A 15,960-nucleotide genomic window follows, 5' to 3' on the forward strand; every position below is an offset into this window, starting at 1 on the left:
AATTCAAAAGGGAGTAGCGGCGCAGTTTGTTGCCCACTTGCCTTCTGTTTCGATGTAATCACTACTTTTCATACAAAAATAATAAAAATAAAATCATTTCACTTAAAAAAAATATAATTGGATTGTTAAACATGCATTTAAAATTGCTAACAATAACAGTTTTCATGTGCAGTGCAGCTTTCTTTGTAGTCAGTTAAGAATTAGTGTAATGTTTTGCAATCAAAGTTGTTTTTTTACCGGAGATATGTTTGATATGTATATAAGAATACAAGGCGTAACAGCTATCTATGGTATTGTATAACTACATATCATTTACAATAAAGATGAAAACATACTCCTAAAATAGAAACGATAATGGATCTTGATTGTGGAATAGACACATCCCAAAAATAAAACAATATAAATTCCGAGGAAACTGCTACTATTTCCAAATGTATGGGCCAAAGTCCAAACATGTTTATTAATTCATAGCCTGTAATTTAAAATCCCAGTTATTTATATATGACTTCTTTTTGAATTGGGGCCTTAGAAAATAGAGGGCCCAAAGCCCTTGCTTGGGTTGCCTCAACTATTGGGCCGGCCCTTTAATCATTTATCAGATTAATCAATTTCCAAAACAAATCATATGTAGCTAGATGCCTTATTCACTTTTTTTATGATTTTTTTTTTAATTTGAATGCCTGGGTAAATTTACACAGCATATAAAAATTTTCAGACTAAAACACATAAATTTATATTACTAAGCAAAAAATGGAAGCAGGAGGGGGGGGGGGGATCCCGGGCCATGAGTAAGCATCGCCATTTAGTGGCACTAAAGATTATATAAGGCCATCTTTTTAATAGAAGTGGTTTTCAGTACACAACAAATACTAATTCTCTCGTCGAAATCTGACAGCAGGGATAACATCCCGGTACTTATTGTGACGAGACAATTGTTTCTATTTGTGCATATTAAGGTCTAAGCCCGAAGGAGACCCTATATCAACAACCCAACACTACTCTCGAGAATGCTAATGGGTCCACATGTTTTAATATTTGATTATTTTCTAAGTAGTGGGTATAAATGTTATTACACGCTCACTTAATTGGAAAAGTTAACGGCCATCAACACCATGGAGCACTATTGCTACTCGCTACAAACAATTGAGGATCATACTTGTGAATGTTAAATAGTGAGGAGAAAAATGCAATATGGGTATGGCAAAGGAAGCATCCGAGCAATTAAGTCCAAATAATGGCTAATGCAAATTGGCAATAACAAATCAAACTCTAACTTAATTCCATAATTTGTCTAATGAATGATATCCATCCCCAAAACAGTTTTACTGTACATAAAAACCGGTTTGGGACCGGTTTTAGGCAAACCGAACCGAACCGGTTTGGGTTTAAAACCAGTTTCACCCAAACTGGTTCCCAAACCGACCCAAACCGCCAGTTTCAGGACCGGTTCCCCTTAAGATCGACCAAACCGGTTTTAAAACCGAACCGGTTTGAGAAAAACATGTTTAAAACCGGTTTAACCGATTTATAAACCGAACCGAACCGAACCGACGTGACCAGACAGACCTATCTTGTGTCTAAACCGGTTTATAAACCGAACCGGTTTGAGTCAAACCGGTTTTAACCAGCTGTTGAACAAACCGGTTCGGTTTGTGTTTAAAACCGGTTTTGTACACCTCTAGTTTTACCCTACACCTTTTAGTAGAACAAGCAGCGCCAGCCCGTGGGCCAGCAAAACCAAGTGAGGGCTTTGGGTCCACGTTTAATTAAAGCCTTGAAATATAAAAAATAAAAACACATTAAATATAGATACGTATTTTTTTCACACTTGTCATATAGGGCCACAAAATCGCATTTCGATTCAGCCTTCAAAATTGTTAAGCCAACCCTGAGAACAAATTGCACCTGATCTTGGCCAAAAGGATGATAAAGGAAGTGGGAACATGTACTTCTATCCCTTGCATCCATTCATTTCCTTAAAATAAACGAGCATTAACAAATATGAACCTTTAAAGTTAAATTCCCTTGAGCACTAACAAGTAGGCTTCCTCTCATCTATCATTAGTTGACTGCTTTAAGTCTCAATAAAGATGGTCCCACCAACTCCTTATCACAAAATAGATTTGGTGATTAATTTCTCATATTATTACTGTATAACAATTGAGATTGTTGGTGCCGTAAAGGCAACTATTGGTCCACGTGGCGGCCAACAATTGGGTCACATTAAATTTTTGTTTTTTTTTGTTTTTTTTAAGTTCTATGTTTTACTTTTGGTGCGGTATCTAACATAATCGAAATCAACTAAATTTGTATCAACTCACTGCTTCAACGGTTAGAACCGGCACGCTCGGGTTTTACCCACTGATCATTGTAACACCCGAGACTGAAAATGATCGGGGTTTACCAACGTCCGGGTTTTACTAATCGAATAAACACCTTTTTAAATATCTATATTTAAAATCGACGAATTTATATTTTGGGTTTTAACACTTAGGTTTTACCAACGTTGTTTATATGATACCATAATAAGCGTAACCAAAACCAAAGAAATTCATGTCAACTACCACTGTGACACCCCGACAATGCTCGGGTTTTACCGACTCACCACTGCAAGCCCAGGCTTTACCAGTGCTTGATTTTACCAACGTTGTTTAAAATATTTTATTTGCTTATCTATTATTATAATAAGTATAAAATATAACTTTGGTGCAACAAAGATATGATTGGGCCAAGTGGCGGCCCTACATTAGGCCACTTCACTTTTTTTTTAGTTACGGTATCGTAATATACGTTAACTTTGTTTTGTTTTAATTTCGTTGTCGTATCAAACATGGTAGATACTTACTGAACTCGAGTAGACTCACTGTCATTGTTTTAGTTCCGGTACTGTAACAAACCAACGAAAAACCGACCGAATGTCAATTTTGCTTTTGTATTTTTTGACTTAGTTTTGGTTGCATAAAGAACATGACAAAAACTGACCAAATTTACATAGACTCGCCTCCTTAACGTCCCGGAATCGACAACACTCGGGTTTTACCAACCCGCCCGCCGCTACTAGTTTAATAATAAAAAGGCTTCAAAATGAAGTTTACCATGACATGTTTCTTATTAAAACATATGAGTATACACGAAAATTATTCATAATTGTAAATGTATAAATCAAATAAAAAGAATAATAGTAAAGATGAAAGATATATGCTGCTTAGACGTTGGTTTTAAGTTTCAAAACATAAACCGAACCGTTAAATTTTGCTAAAAATGATAAATAGAGAATTAACCATAGTCACATCCTATAAACATAAAGGTTATTTCATTAAAATTAGTAAAAAAAGAACGTAAATATACTACTCAAAATAAAATTAACTTAAAACCTACTAAAATGACTAGAAACTTGATCTTTATGACACTCCAGAGTTTGAAGGATGCCTGCAATTGCTTGTAGCTGTTCAACGTCTTTCGTGTTCCTGATTAAGACAAAAGAAATGTATATCTAATATATTATGAGAATCGAAAGCAACTATTATACGGGTAAATTAAAAATGCACTGCTATAGATAAAACTTTTTTGCACAAATTTGGTTTAAAATGTTGCAGCAAATAATTCTCTTTGAGGTTAACATATCGTGCAGATTTTGGTTAAATAATGCCCTTTCTTTGGGGTTAGAATAATGCAATCAAGATGTGATGGTGTTTCATACATTATTTCTTCTTTTAATCATGATAATAATCCATATATGAACGTTCTTCAACTGCTTGCTTGAGGTTTTAAGTTGGTGTGTATACTTTGTAAGGGTAAGAACATGAAACACTTTTTTCATCAACATGTAAAGTAAATTAGGAAACTTTTATTATTATTATTATTATTATTATTATTATTATTTTAATAAAAAGGTGGTTTGGGAAGAAAAAAAGTGGTTTTAGGTGCCAGACTTTTTGTTTTGAGTTGCTATCTGAGATACGGATCTCACCGTCCCTTCCTAGTTGGACAAGTGATGCAACTTTAAGAATGAGCTGCCGTGCCATGCAGGATCCTCTATCTGAGATAGCGGACCACACGCTCTTATTTTTGCAGCCCATGAGCAGATACAGTACATGTCTATGCCCCATGAAGGATGCTTGCAGCCCCGAGCTCTCGGTGTAAAAATAACAGATCATCATTGGTTGGACCTATGAAGTTTAGAGAATATTGAAATATCAACTACAATGCTTTTCATTTACATTTACATTGGTTTAAATATACAAAAAATGATAATCAACCTAATTACATACAACTATACATTCCATAGTTAAAAGATGCTCACAATCATACTATAATGAGATGATTTGAACATATTCTCACAATCATACTATAATGAGATGATTGGGAAAATATTCAAATTAATTTGAATCAAGAGAAAGTTATGTATCATCTTTAATATGGTCCCGCAAGATGGACGGTCATGAGACAAGTCCAATCTTGTTTATGAGATGTTGGAATCTCGGTCGTAACAGTGATTTGGTGAAGGCATCAGCCAGTTGGTCATCGCCGGCGACATGTATAACTCGTATGGACTGATCATGAACCTTTTCATGGACAAAGTGGAAGTCAAGTGCTAAGTGTTTCATACGGGAGTGAAAGATGGGATTAACCGAATATTGTGTAGCACTGAGATTATCACAAAAAATGGTTGGGTTAGATGTTGATTAAAACCCAAGTTCTTGTAGTAATGATTTGAGCCATATGACTTCAGTGGTGGTTGATGCAACTGCACGAAACTCAGCTTCGGTGGATGACAGAGCAAGGGTACATTGCCGTTTGGAACTCCATGAAATGGGATTTGAACCAAGATATACTATGTAACTGGTTGTGCTTCAATAATTATTTTTGTCGCCTGCCCAATCGGCATCTATGAATGCGTGGAGCTGTAGGGGAGATGCATGGCGCATCAACAGACCTGTGTGAACTGTCCCGTGTAGGTAACGAAGGACTCGTTTAAGAGCAATCCAATGCAGAGATGTAGGAGCGTGCATAAACTGAGACAATTTGTTAACCGTAAAAGCGACATCTGGTCGGGTGAGAGATAGATATTGTAAGGCTCCAACAATAGCTCGATAATCAGTTGGAGAAGATATGGTTGTTCCACCATTTAGAGCAACTAATTGGTGTAGAAACAGGTTTGCAATCACTCATATTGGCACGGTGTAATAGATCAAGAATTTATTTGGTTTGGGATAATAGAAGACCGTTGGGATGGGGAATGACTTTGACATCGAGGAAGTATGAGAGATTGCCAAGATCTTTTAGAGAGAACTTGGCGGCAAGAGAGGAGATGAAGTTATCAATGTTGGGAGGAGATGGGCCGGTGACAATGATGTCATCGACATACACAAGAACATAGATGGCGGAGGGCCCTGATGTGTGAAAAGGGCATATAGTGCTGTGGAATTGATGAGTTATCTCCCAAGGCTTCGAGACCCTCAATGGGAGCTTCTTTTGCTTCGCTCATGTATGGGGGTCGCAAAGCTGTTGTTTGGCTTAAGAACGTGCCAACCTATGTACGTGGAGGAAGCTGTTTCTATTTTTGATAATGGCCTTCGAGGGGCGATTGAGGACATCGTGGTTTGTCGGGGGCCGTTCTTCTGCGATTTCCAATGGAGGTTGCATCTCTTCCGACCCGTTTTGGGGGGTTGGGTTTATGTTCGGCCAGGGATGTATCTACATATGCTTTTGTGGCTTCGAGAGCACAATCATGGAGTTTGCAGGACCACATTCTTCGAGGATGTGTTATTGATGGGTTGGACACTGATTACGGGTGTGCGATGGATTGTTTACGTACTTCACTTCCCGATTTTGATCTTAGCGGGTTCTCTAATAAGGACACCGCCCCCCTAAAGCCCAACATGCTTTGGCGAGTGCCTTATTTAGTGGAATCATCAAGAGTTTAGAAGCGAAGTTTGATCTATCTCCTCGCCAAAAAGCGGTGTTTGAATGCCTTCGAGCTCCTCGGGCTCAGGATTTTCTAACGGTCATCCCTATTGAAGGATTAGGCCAACACATGTTGGGGTTGGAGTACCGGGCTATCCTTAAGTACCGGTTAATGACCCATATGTTTCCGATTGATGAGCCTTGCCCAGTTTGCCGCAAAGTGTGTTTGGATTCCTTTGGAGACCATGCGGTGCATTGCAAAGAATTACCCGTTTTTAAATATAGGCTAGATTTGGTTAGGGATGTTTTGTGCGATGTTCTTAAACGGGCAGGGATTTTTGCAAAAAAGGAGGCCCCAGTTGACTTTCTTACAGATCCGCTCGAAGGGAGGTCCACGTTACGACCAACTGATATTCTTGTGTTTGGGTGGGCAGGGGGGAAACACGCTTATGTGGACCTTACAGGAGTGTCTCCTCTTGTCGGGCTCAGGGACCGCGGATTTGTTGTGGGTCAGGCTGCGTTGAAGGCCGAATCGGGCAAAGTTGCCAAATACGAGAAAGCCTGTTTAGAAAATCAACACGTGTTTCTCCCTTTTGCTTTTGATACATTTGGGTTTCTGGCCCCGGAGGCTGTGAATTTTCTAAACAGGGTTCAGCGTGTCGTTCATGGTACTTTGTCGTCTCCTTCGACCCAACACTTTGTTTTTAGTAGAATTGGTTTTGCTATTCAAAAGGGGTTGCGGCGCAGCTTGTTGCCCGTTTGCCTGCCACTTTATTGTAATCATTTTGATTTTAATAATGTATAGAGATAATGATCTAAATATATATATATATATATATATATATATGTATATATATATATATATATATCTTTGCTTGCTTTCTCTCAAGAGGGAAGGGTCAGAAACTGTAGGCAAGAAGTTTAGAGATTGAAGATAGGTTTTGAGTTCTTCGTACCAAGCTCGTGATGCTTGTCGAAGGCCGTAAATGGCTTTACTCAATATGCAAATGTGAGTTGGGAAGGATGGATGGATGAAGCCCGGGGGTTGTGCCATGTAAACGTCCTCGGTCAACGTGTCTTGAAGAAAGGCGTTATTTATGTCGAGTTGGCAAAGGTTCCAATTATGGGAAATGGCGAGAAAAAGAATGAGTCGTAAGGTGGCGGGTTTAACGACGGGAATAAAAGTTTCAGCATAATTGATACCAGGCCGTTGGTGAAAACCTTTGGCGACGAGTCGGGCCTTTAGACGATCTATTTGTCCATCGGATTTGTTCTTGGTGCGAAAGACCCATTTACACCCGACAAGATTAAAGGCAGACTCGGACGGAACTAGACACCATGTGTGGTTCTTTTGAAGTGCCTCGAATTCCTCGGTCATGGCTTTTCGCCAAGAAGGGTGTTTGAGGGCTTGAGTTATAGTGGTTGGATCGTTGATTGGGCTGGTAGTGGTGGTATAGAGGTGAAAGTCGGGGTTGTGATAACGAGGGTTGGGCTTACGGGTTCGTGGTCGCGGTGGAGAGTTGGGAATAGGCGTGGATGCAACAGATGGTGGCATTGAGGTATTGGTTGTGGGGACGGTTGTTGCTCATCAGTTGTGGAAGTGTTTTGAGGTGTTGGGTAAGTAGGTGAAAATAGTGGGTGGGTTCATTATTTATGGTGTTAGGTGAATTAATAGGATTGTTTATAGGATTTAGATGTGAGGCGTCACTTGGTTCGGTTTGGTGAGTGGGAGGACTAATTGGTGTGGGTGATTGAATAAAAGGTAGCCATGTGGTGAGATTGGGTGGTTGGGAAGTTGTCTGGTTGGTGAGGGTTGGAAAGGGGAATTCATGTTTAACAAAAGTTACATGTCTAGAGATATATATTTTATTTGTAAGTGGTTCAAGAGCATAGTAGGCACTTTGGGTGGATGAGTACCCAACAAAGATGCAAGGTTTGGAACGGGAGTGTAGTTTGTGTGGAGAATAGGCGTGAAGCCATGGGTAACAAAGACATCCAAAGCTTCGAAGCTTATTGTAGTTTGGTTCTTTGTTAAAGAGTCAGTGGTAGGGAGAAACATTTTGAAGGGTGGGTGTAGGGAGTCTATTTATTAAATAAGTGGCGGTGGTAATGGCAAAAGGCCAGTATGTAGTAGGTAATTTAGCATGTGTGAGGAGAGACAGCCCGGTTTCAACAATGTGTCTATGTCGCCGTTCGGCGATTCCATTGTGTTCGGGTGTGTGAGGGGGAGATGTGAGGTGAGATATGCCTTTTGATTGGAGATGAGAAGTGAGTTTTATGTATTCTCCTCCATTGTCGGAAAAGAGTTGTTTGATTGTAGTTTGGAAATAGTTCTCAACCAAGTTTTGAAAAGGAATGAAAGTAGAAAGAGAATCCGATTTATTTTTGAGTGGGTATAACCATATATTTAGTGTAGTGATCAACAAAAATAATATAATATTTGTACCCATCAAAGGATGTAGTAGGTGAGGACCAAACATCGGAAAAAATTAATTGTAAAGGTGCGTTAGAAGATAAAGTAGATTGATAAAATGGTAATTTATGACTCTTGTTTATTTGATAAGAGTTACAATTATTTTTCGAACAAGAAATGCAAGAAACATGAGATGATAATAGTTTAAATATATTGTTGCTCGGATGACCCAATCTATGATGCCAATGGTTGGAGTCGATCTTGTGCAAGGAAAATAGAGATGGTTGACATGAGGACCGGAGTTCATAAACGCCATTACTTGCCGTGCCCTTAAGAAGAGGGATTTTGGAACTTCGATCCTTGATAACAAAAGCACAATCAAAAAAGTTGATTAGAAAGTTATTATCATGACACAGTTTAGAAATAGATATGATGTTTCAAGAGATAGAAGGTACACAAAGTACGTGTTTTAGTATAAGGGGGTAGATTGTGTATGAATAATAAGAGAACCAATATGAGTGATAGCAGGGGACGAACCGTCACCAATTACGAGTTCCTCGGTTCCATCATATGGAGCATGGAGAGACAAGGCGTTAAGGTCGTTGGTAACGTGGTGTGATGCTCCGCTGTCAAATAACCAGTTTGTTGGAGCATTGCTTTGAACACCCATCATGTTCACCTGTGGAGTTTTCTTCCCTTGCATAGAGCGGTTAAAAGATGGTATAGTGGCATTGGGAAACAACTTTTTGAAAACATTGCAAGTATCAATGGTGTGGCCTTTTGTGTGGTACCACTGGCATCGCCCAAGAAAGGGTCGGTTTCCAACAATTTGTTGATTGGTTGTAGGTGTTGGGAGTAAACCAGGGCTGGAGTTTGCTTGGTTGTTGTGACGTCCAGCCCATTGTTTGGGGCGATTTTGGGCCGCAAAGGCCGAAGCCGGTTGGTGTAGTTCGGGTTTTTTGGTGGCGGCTTGGGTAATTGCGAGCTCTTGGTTAATGAGTTTTTCATGAAACTCATTGAAAGTGATCGGGTTGTCACGGGCATGAACGGATTCAATGGTGGATTTATAGAGCTCTTGATCAAGCCCGTTAAGGATGGTATCTGTGACATCTTCTTGGTCAATTTTCGTACCAAGAATTGAGAGTTCGTCCACAATGGTTTTTAAGCCTTGAAGATAGTCGGTAATGGACTGATTTGGGCTTTTGCGACATTGATTCAAGCGGTGTTTGAGTTGTTTGATGTGCCCTCTTGAGGTTGAAGTATAGGTAGCCGCCAGGATTTTCCAAGCTTCAAGAGATGATTCGGCATTGACAACAATAGGTATAATATGAGGAGAAAGGCTACCGATAAGGGCTCCAAAGAGCAACCAGTCCTGTCGAAACCAAGACGGATAGTCTGCGTGGGGCTTAACCGTGCCATCGGTGGCTGTGGTAGGTTTAGGAGGAGGATGCGATCCGTCTATGAACTTGTAAAGGTCAAGTCCATGTAGAAGAGCCTCGATTTGAGTCTTCCAACCGAGGTAGTTTGTAGAGGTGAGTTTGAGAGAAGTGGGAAAGCTAACAATGGTGAGATTGGTGGAAGTATTGTTAGAGGTGGTATTGATGATGAGAGGCTGTTCGTTATTAGTAGTCATAGTGTTGGAAGTGAAGGTTTGATAGGGGAGTGAGTGAGTGGTAGAAGGGGAGGTAGTGGTTGTAGTAGGGTTTCACAGGAAAAAAAATCGTGGGATTAGGAATGCAGTGATACCATTTGAAGTTTAGAGAATATTGAAATATCAACTGCAATGCTTTTCATTTACATTGGCTTAAATATACGAACAATGATAATCAACCTAATTACATACAGCTATACATTCCATAGTTAAAAGATGCTCACAATCATACTATAATGAGATTATTTGAACATATTCTCACAATCATACTATAATGAGATGATTGGGAAAATATTCAAATTAATTTGAATCAAGAGAAAGTTATGTATCATCTTTAATAGGACCTTGGTATGAAACTTGAAGATATGGGGTATCTATGTCCTTTGCAACACGTACATAGATATAAAAAACTAAATTCTAGTTTTAAAGCTGCATGCATGCTAAATAAATTCATAAATTCACTAAAGAATATATTCATGCCACTTTTTTTCAAACAAATGATCAAAAACCCGAACAGTTCTTGCGCATGGTCCGATATTGATCCTACATGGCGCGCCAACTCATTCTTAAAGTTGCGTTGCTTGTCCAACTAGGAAGTTTTGATGACTGGATGGTTAGATCCGCTATCTCAGATAACAACTCACTTGTTTTCGCTCAAAACAAAAGTCAGACACCTAAAACCACTTTTTTTTTCTCTCCCCGTCGTCCTATTTCATAAAAAAAAAATATGACGCTAATTGAATGGGTAAAAATTGTTTGAAAATTTTTTGTGTAAATAAAATATTTTTAAATTTGAATTCTTTTATGTTATATGATTAGTTGAAACACCTTTGATTTAGTCAAGACCATTCAACATGATTAAGTTTTGGTCAAAACTTAAATGCATTGGTTAATGTTGATTGGAGTGTTTCAATTTTTTCATTAATGATGGTTGAATGGTTTTAACTTTCTACTAGTATAAATACCAAGAGAGCTCCTTGGTCGTAGAAAAAAACAAACACACAAAATAACACATTCTTTCTTGTGTTTTCTCCAAATTCTCCCTAAAGAATTCCAACATTCTTGATCATCTTCGTCATTTTCTTTAATGTACTATTCGGGTGCTAGAGCCCTCCCCGGCAGTACATACTGATTAGGCCATTGTACCTTGGGAAATAAAACGGGGAGAGACTCGGAATTTGTTTTAAGGGCCCCGTGTAAAACACGATCCTCGGCTACAAAGACTGCGACACCATTCTTCTTCTACACCTTTCTTGCATTATTTTATTTCAATTGTATGGTAATTTTGATTTTTTTCGGTGTAATTCGTATTGTAATTTACTTGCTTTCCTAGATAGGTTTGATTCCATGTATTTTAATCATTTTATTAAAAGTGTTTTATTTTTATACGCGAACGGTTTCCTACAATCTTAAAACAAATTTTTAAAAAATCACTGTTCGTGTATTCAAAACATTCTCGTGAGACTCAAACTAGTTTTGTTTCACGCGCTTGTGTTTTAAAAAAAACATTTTTTTTTCGTTTCTATTCAAAGGAGCGACTTTGTAGAAACGGAAACCGGTTATAATTCGGATTTTTTAACGCTAAACTCTTGGAAAAACCCATTGTTTGGTCCCTTCAAAGTTGGACTTAGAACACCTTCGGTGGGTTAATTCGAGAGTTCGGATTAAAAAGTTTTGCGTAACTTTAATTTAGTGGGAGCGACCACTATTAATATTTCCGAAAAACTAACTTAGCATAGTTTATTTTTCAAAAAACATGGCATCGCCGTCATCGAGCAACGTTACCGGTACGCCTTCGTCCGTTATGGTAGGATCGACTACCATGGCTAATCACGCTGAAAAACCCGTGAAGTTCTCGGGTTTGCACTTTAAATGGTGGCAACAGAAGATGTTCTTCTATTTGACCACCTTGAACCTTGCGAGGTTCTTGACAGAATCTGCTCCCCCAGCCACTAACGCGGAGGGGGAGACCGACACTCAAGCTTTGAGTGTGGTAGATGTGTGGAAGCATTCGGAATTCTTATGTCGAAACTATGTTTTAAACGGTTTAGTTGACGCGTTGTATAACGTGTACTCTTCAATAAAGACTGCCAAAGAATTATGGGAGTCTTTAGAGAAAAAGTACAAAACGGAGGATGCGGGAATAAAGAAATTTATTGTCGCCCGTTTCTTGGACTATAAAATGGTTGACTCTAAGACTGTAATTAGTCAAGTCCAAGAGTTGGAAGTTATACTTTACGGCATCTTTACTGAGGGAATGACACTTAGTGAGACATTTCAAGTGGCAGTGATAATTGAAAAATTGCCTCCTAGTTGGGTTGAGTTTAAGAATTATCTTAACCACACACGAAAGGAGATGACCATTGATGATCTTATTGTTTGACTTCGGATATAAGAAGATAATAAGAGAGCTAAAAAAGGTAGCCTAGTGGATGTTTCCGCCAAGGCTAACTTAGTCGAGTACGGTCAATCCTCCAAAGGGGGCAACAAGGGCAAAGGCAAAGGTAACAAAGGGAAAGCGAAAATGGACCTTGGCGTGAAGAAAGAGGCTATGAAAAAGAAGCCTCCACCTTTCCAAGGACCATGTTACAACTGTAACGAGATGGGGCACCAGGCGAACCAGTGCAAGAAACCGAAGCGCGAGCGCGCGCATTTGGTGGACGAGGATGGCGCTCCTCTCGTGGCGATGATTACCGAGGAAGCGGATTTCATTGAGGAAGTCAACCTTGTGGGAGACGCTCCCAAAGGGTGGTACGTTGACACCGACGCAACCCGCCATGTTAGCGGCGACAAACAACTCTTTAAGAATTTCAAAGAGGCGGCGGGTGACCACATGCTTTACATGGGGAATAAAGCGACTGCGGACATCATGGGGGAAGGCGATGTGGTCTTGAAGTGGACTTCTGGCAAGGAGCTCACGTTAACCAAAGTTCTCTATGTTCCCAAGATTCGCAAGAATCATGTCTCGGGATGGATGCTCAACAAGCACGGATTTCGCTTGGTGATTGAATCGGATAAATTTATTTTATCGAAAAATGGAATGTTTGTTGGCAAGGGCTATGCCGACAATGCTATGTTCAAATTGAATGTAATTGTTGTCAAAAATTCTATGAATAAAATTGCAACTTCTATTTACATGCTTGAGTCGTCAAATTCTAATTCTTGTGTTTGGCATGGTAGACTAGGACATGCAAATTTTAATTCAATTCGACGTTTAATTAAATTAAATAGCATCCATGTTTTAAAATCGATTCAAAATATAATTGCAAAACATGTGTTGAATTCAAACTAACGAGAAAGCCTTTCAAATCGGTTCAACGAATAACCGAACCCCTTGATTTAATCCACACCGATGTGTGCGATTTAAAAGCCACTCCCACAAGAGGTGGAAATAAGTATTTCATCACGTTCATTGATGATAGTACTCGATATTGCTATGTGTACTTACTTAAAAGTAAGGATGAAGCAATAGACAAGTTTATCTTGTATAAAGGTGAGGTTGAAAATCAACAAAAACGGAGAATAAAAACTTTGCGAAGTGATAGGGGTAGTGAATATGTTTCACCATTTACGGAAATATGTGCAAAAAGTGGCATAATACATAAGTGTACCCCACCATATTCTCCACAATCAAATGGCATGGTGGAACGAAAGAACCGTACATTAAAAGAGATGATGAATGCCATGTTGATTAGCTCGGGCGTGAGCTATGACTTGTGGGTGGAGGCTATTCTCTCGGCCAATTATATCTTGAATAAGATACCCCGAAAGAAAACGGACGTGACTCCGTATGAGTTATGGAAGGGTAAAAAAACCTTCATACAAATACATTCGAGTGTGGGGGTGCCTTTCCAAGGTGACAGTTCCGCCACCAAAGGTATTAACGATAGGACCTAAAACTGTGGATTGTATATTCATTAGATATGCACACCATTGTAATGTGCATAGGTTTCTTGTACATGAGTCCAAGAATCCAAATGTACATGAAGGCACTATTGTTGAGTGGAGGACCAACGATTTTTTCAAAAATGTGTTTCCCTGTTTAAGGAAAACACATGCGAGTTCATCAAGAGCGGTTGATGAAGCAAGTACATCAAGAGCGATTGATGATACTGTTCATGATGAGAGACATGAACGACCCGAAATTGAGGAAGGTGAGCTTAGACGAAGCAAAAAACCAAGGATTGAAAAATCCTTCGGTCCTGATTTCGTGAGCTACATGGTTGAGGGTGAGCCCAATACCTACCGCGAGGCGGTTACCTCCGCGAAATCACCTCAATGGAAAGAAGCAATTAAGAACGAGATAGATTCTATATTGCAAAATCATACTTGGGAGTTAGTAGATCTTCCGCCAGGTTGTAAACCCCTTGAATATCGTTGGATATTCAAAAGGAAGATGAAAGCCGATGGAAGTATTGATAAATACAAGACAAGGTTAATGACCAAAGGGTATAGACAAAAAGAAGGTCTAGACTATTTTGATACTTATTCATCGGTCACGCGAGTAACCTCAATAAGGTTGGTTCTTGCAATCGCTGCCTTACGAAATTTGGAAATTCACCAAATGGATGTAAAAACCGCATTTCTAAATGGCGATTTAGATGAAGAGATTTACATAGAGCAACCCGAGGGTTTCTCCTCCCCAGGGAAAAAGGGCAAAGTATGTAAGCTCGTCAAGTCATTGTATGGCTTGAAGCAAGCACCAAAACAGTGGCACTTAAAGTTTGATCATGTCATGCTTAACAATGGTTTCCAAATAAATGAGTGTGACAAATGTGTCTATGTAAAAGACACGCCTAGTGGTTACGTGGTTTTACGCCTTTATGTAGATGACATGCTCATCTTTGGGAGTAATGAGAACATGATTAAATCTACAAAAGACATGTTGAAAGCAAGGTTTGACATGAAAGATTTGGGTCTTGCGGATGTGATTCTTGGGGTACAAATCACTAGAGCCCAAAATGGTCTTATCTTGAGTCAATTTCATTATGTGGATAAAATTCTTGAGAAATTCAATAAGGATGACACGCGTGTCGCGTCAACTCCAATTGATACGACCCACAATCTATCTAAAAATAGAGGCAAGGGTGTTGCTCAGTTAGACTACTCAATAATTATTGGTAGTCTAATGTATCTTATGACATGTACTCGACCCGATCTAGCTCTACCGTGAGTAGGCTAAGTAGATATACTAGTAATCCGAGCGTGGAACATTGGAAAAGTATAACACGGGTTCTAAGGTACTTAAGATACACAAGAGACTATGGACTCCATTATAATTGAGATCCAGCTGTGATCGAAGGATACAGTGATGCAAATTGGATTTCGGATATAAAAGATTCTAAATCAACAAGTGGATATGTATTCACACTTGGTGGTGCAGCTATTGCTTGGAAGTCTTCTAACCAAACGGTTATAGCTAGATCCACGATGGAATCGGAGTCTATCGCCTTGGATAAATGTGGTGAAGAGGCGGAATGGCTACGTCAATTTATGGAAGATATTCCAATATGGCCAAAGCCTTTGTCGGCTATTTGCATACATTGTGACGGTCAATCAGCGATTGGTAGAGCTCATAGCATGATGTACAATGGCAAATCAAGGCATATTCAACGTAGACATAACACGGTACGACAACTACTCACAGCGGGTGTTATCACAATTGACTATGTGAAGTCAAAAGATAACATTGCAGACCCGTTAACAAAAGGCTTAAGCAAAGAGTTAGTTAACAAGTCGTCAAAAGGAATGGGACTAAAGCCTATGGGTAAAGGGGACATGAGGGAAACCTAACCTAGTTGACTAGAGATCCCAAGATCTAGGTTCAATAGGACAACTTAATCATGAAACCAAGGGTGGTCACTGTGGGGGAGTACCCCAAACCAAACTAAAGGGCGCGTGTGCGCGCGTCCTAGTCCATTCCAATCAATGACACATGTTGTAAGGATAAGCATAATAAAGGTTAATTATTTGTGGAAATCAACAAACC

The 15,960-nt window shown here is 39.4% G+C and overlaps 2 protein-coding genes across 2 annotated transcripts; both read left to right on the forward strand.

Moving 5' to 3' along the window:
• The first annotated feature begins 11,727 nt into the window (after nt 1-11,727).
• On the forward strand, nt 11,728-12,354 carry LOC143551187 (uncharacterized). Its single transcript, XM_077041674.1, has one exon. It carries the CDS (start codon nt 11,728-11,730, stop codon nt 12,352-12,354), a length of 627 nt encoding a protein of 208 aa, XP_076897789.1.
• A 141-nt stretch (nt 12,355-12,495) lies between these two features.
• On the forward strand, nt 12,496-15,144 carry LOC143551198 (uncharacterized). The gene is made up of 3 exons (XM_077041682.1): nt 12,496-13,013; nt 13,920-14,200; nt 14,420-15,144. The coding sequence occupies exons 1-3, from the start codon at nt 12,496-12,498 to the stop codon at nt 15,142-15,144; spliced, it is 1,524 nt and encodes a 507-aa protein (XP_076897797.1).
• The last annotated feature ends 816 nt before the right edge of the window (nt 15,145-15,960 follow it).

The sequence above is a fragment of the Bidens hawaiensis genome, unplaced genomic scaffold (assembly GCF_021521415.1).
Source record: "Bidens hawaiensis isolate Kalapana, Puna unplaced genomic scaffold, B.hawaiensis_p1.1 tig00001016_1, whole genome shotgun sequence".
Taxonomy (NCBI): Eukaryota; Viridiplantae; Streptophyta; class Magnoliopsida; order Asterales; family Asteraceae; genus Bidens; species Bidens hawaiensis.

Excerpts from the sequence above, each read along its gene's own strand:
- LOC143551187 (XM_077041674.1), top strand. The coding sequence starts at position 11,728 with ATGGCATCGCCGTCATCGAGCAACGTTACCGGTACGCCTTCGTCCGTT.
- LOC143551198 (XM_077041682.1), top strand. The coding sequence starts at position 12,496 with ATGGACCTTGGCGTGAAGAAAGAGGCTATGAAAAAGAAGCCTCCACCT. Across the intron at positions 13,014-13,919 it reads ATTTTATCGAAAAATGGAAT|GTTTCTTGTACATGAGTCCA; the intron begins GTTTGTTGGCAA and ends TAATGTGCATAG. Across the intron at positions 14,201-14,419 it reads CGTGAGCTACATGGTTGAGG|GGTATAGACAAAAAGAAGGT; the intron begins GTGAGCCCAATA and ends TAATGACCAAAG.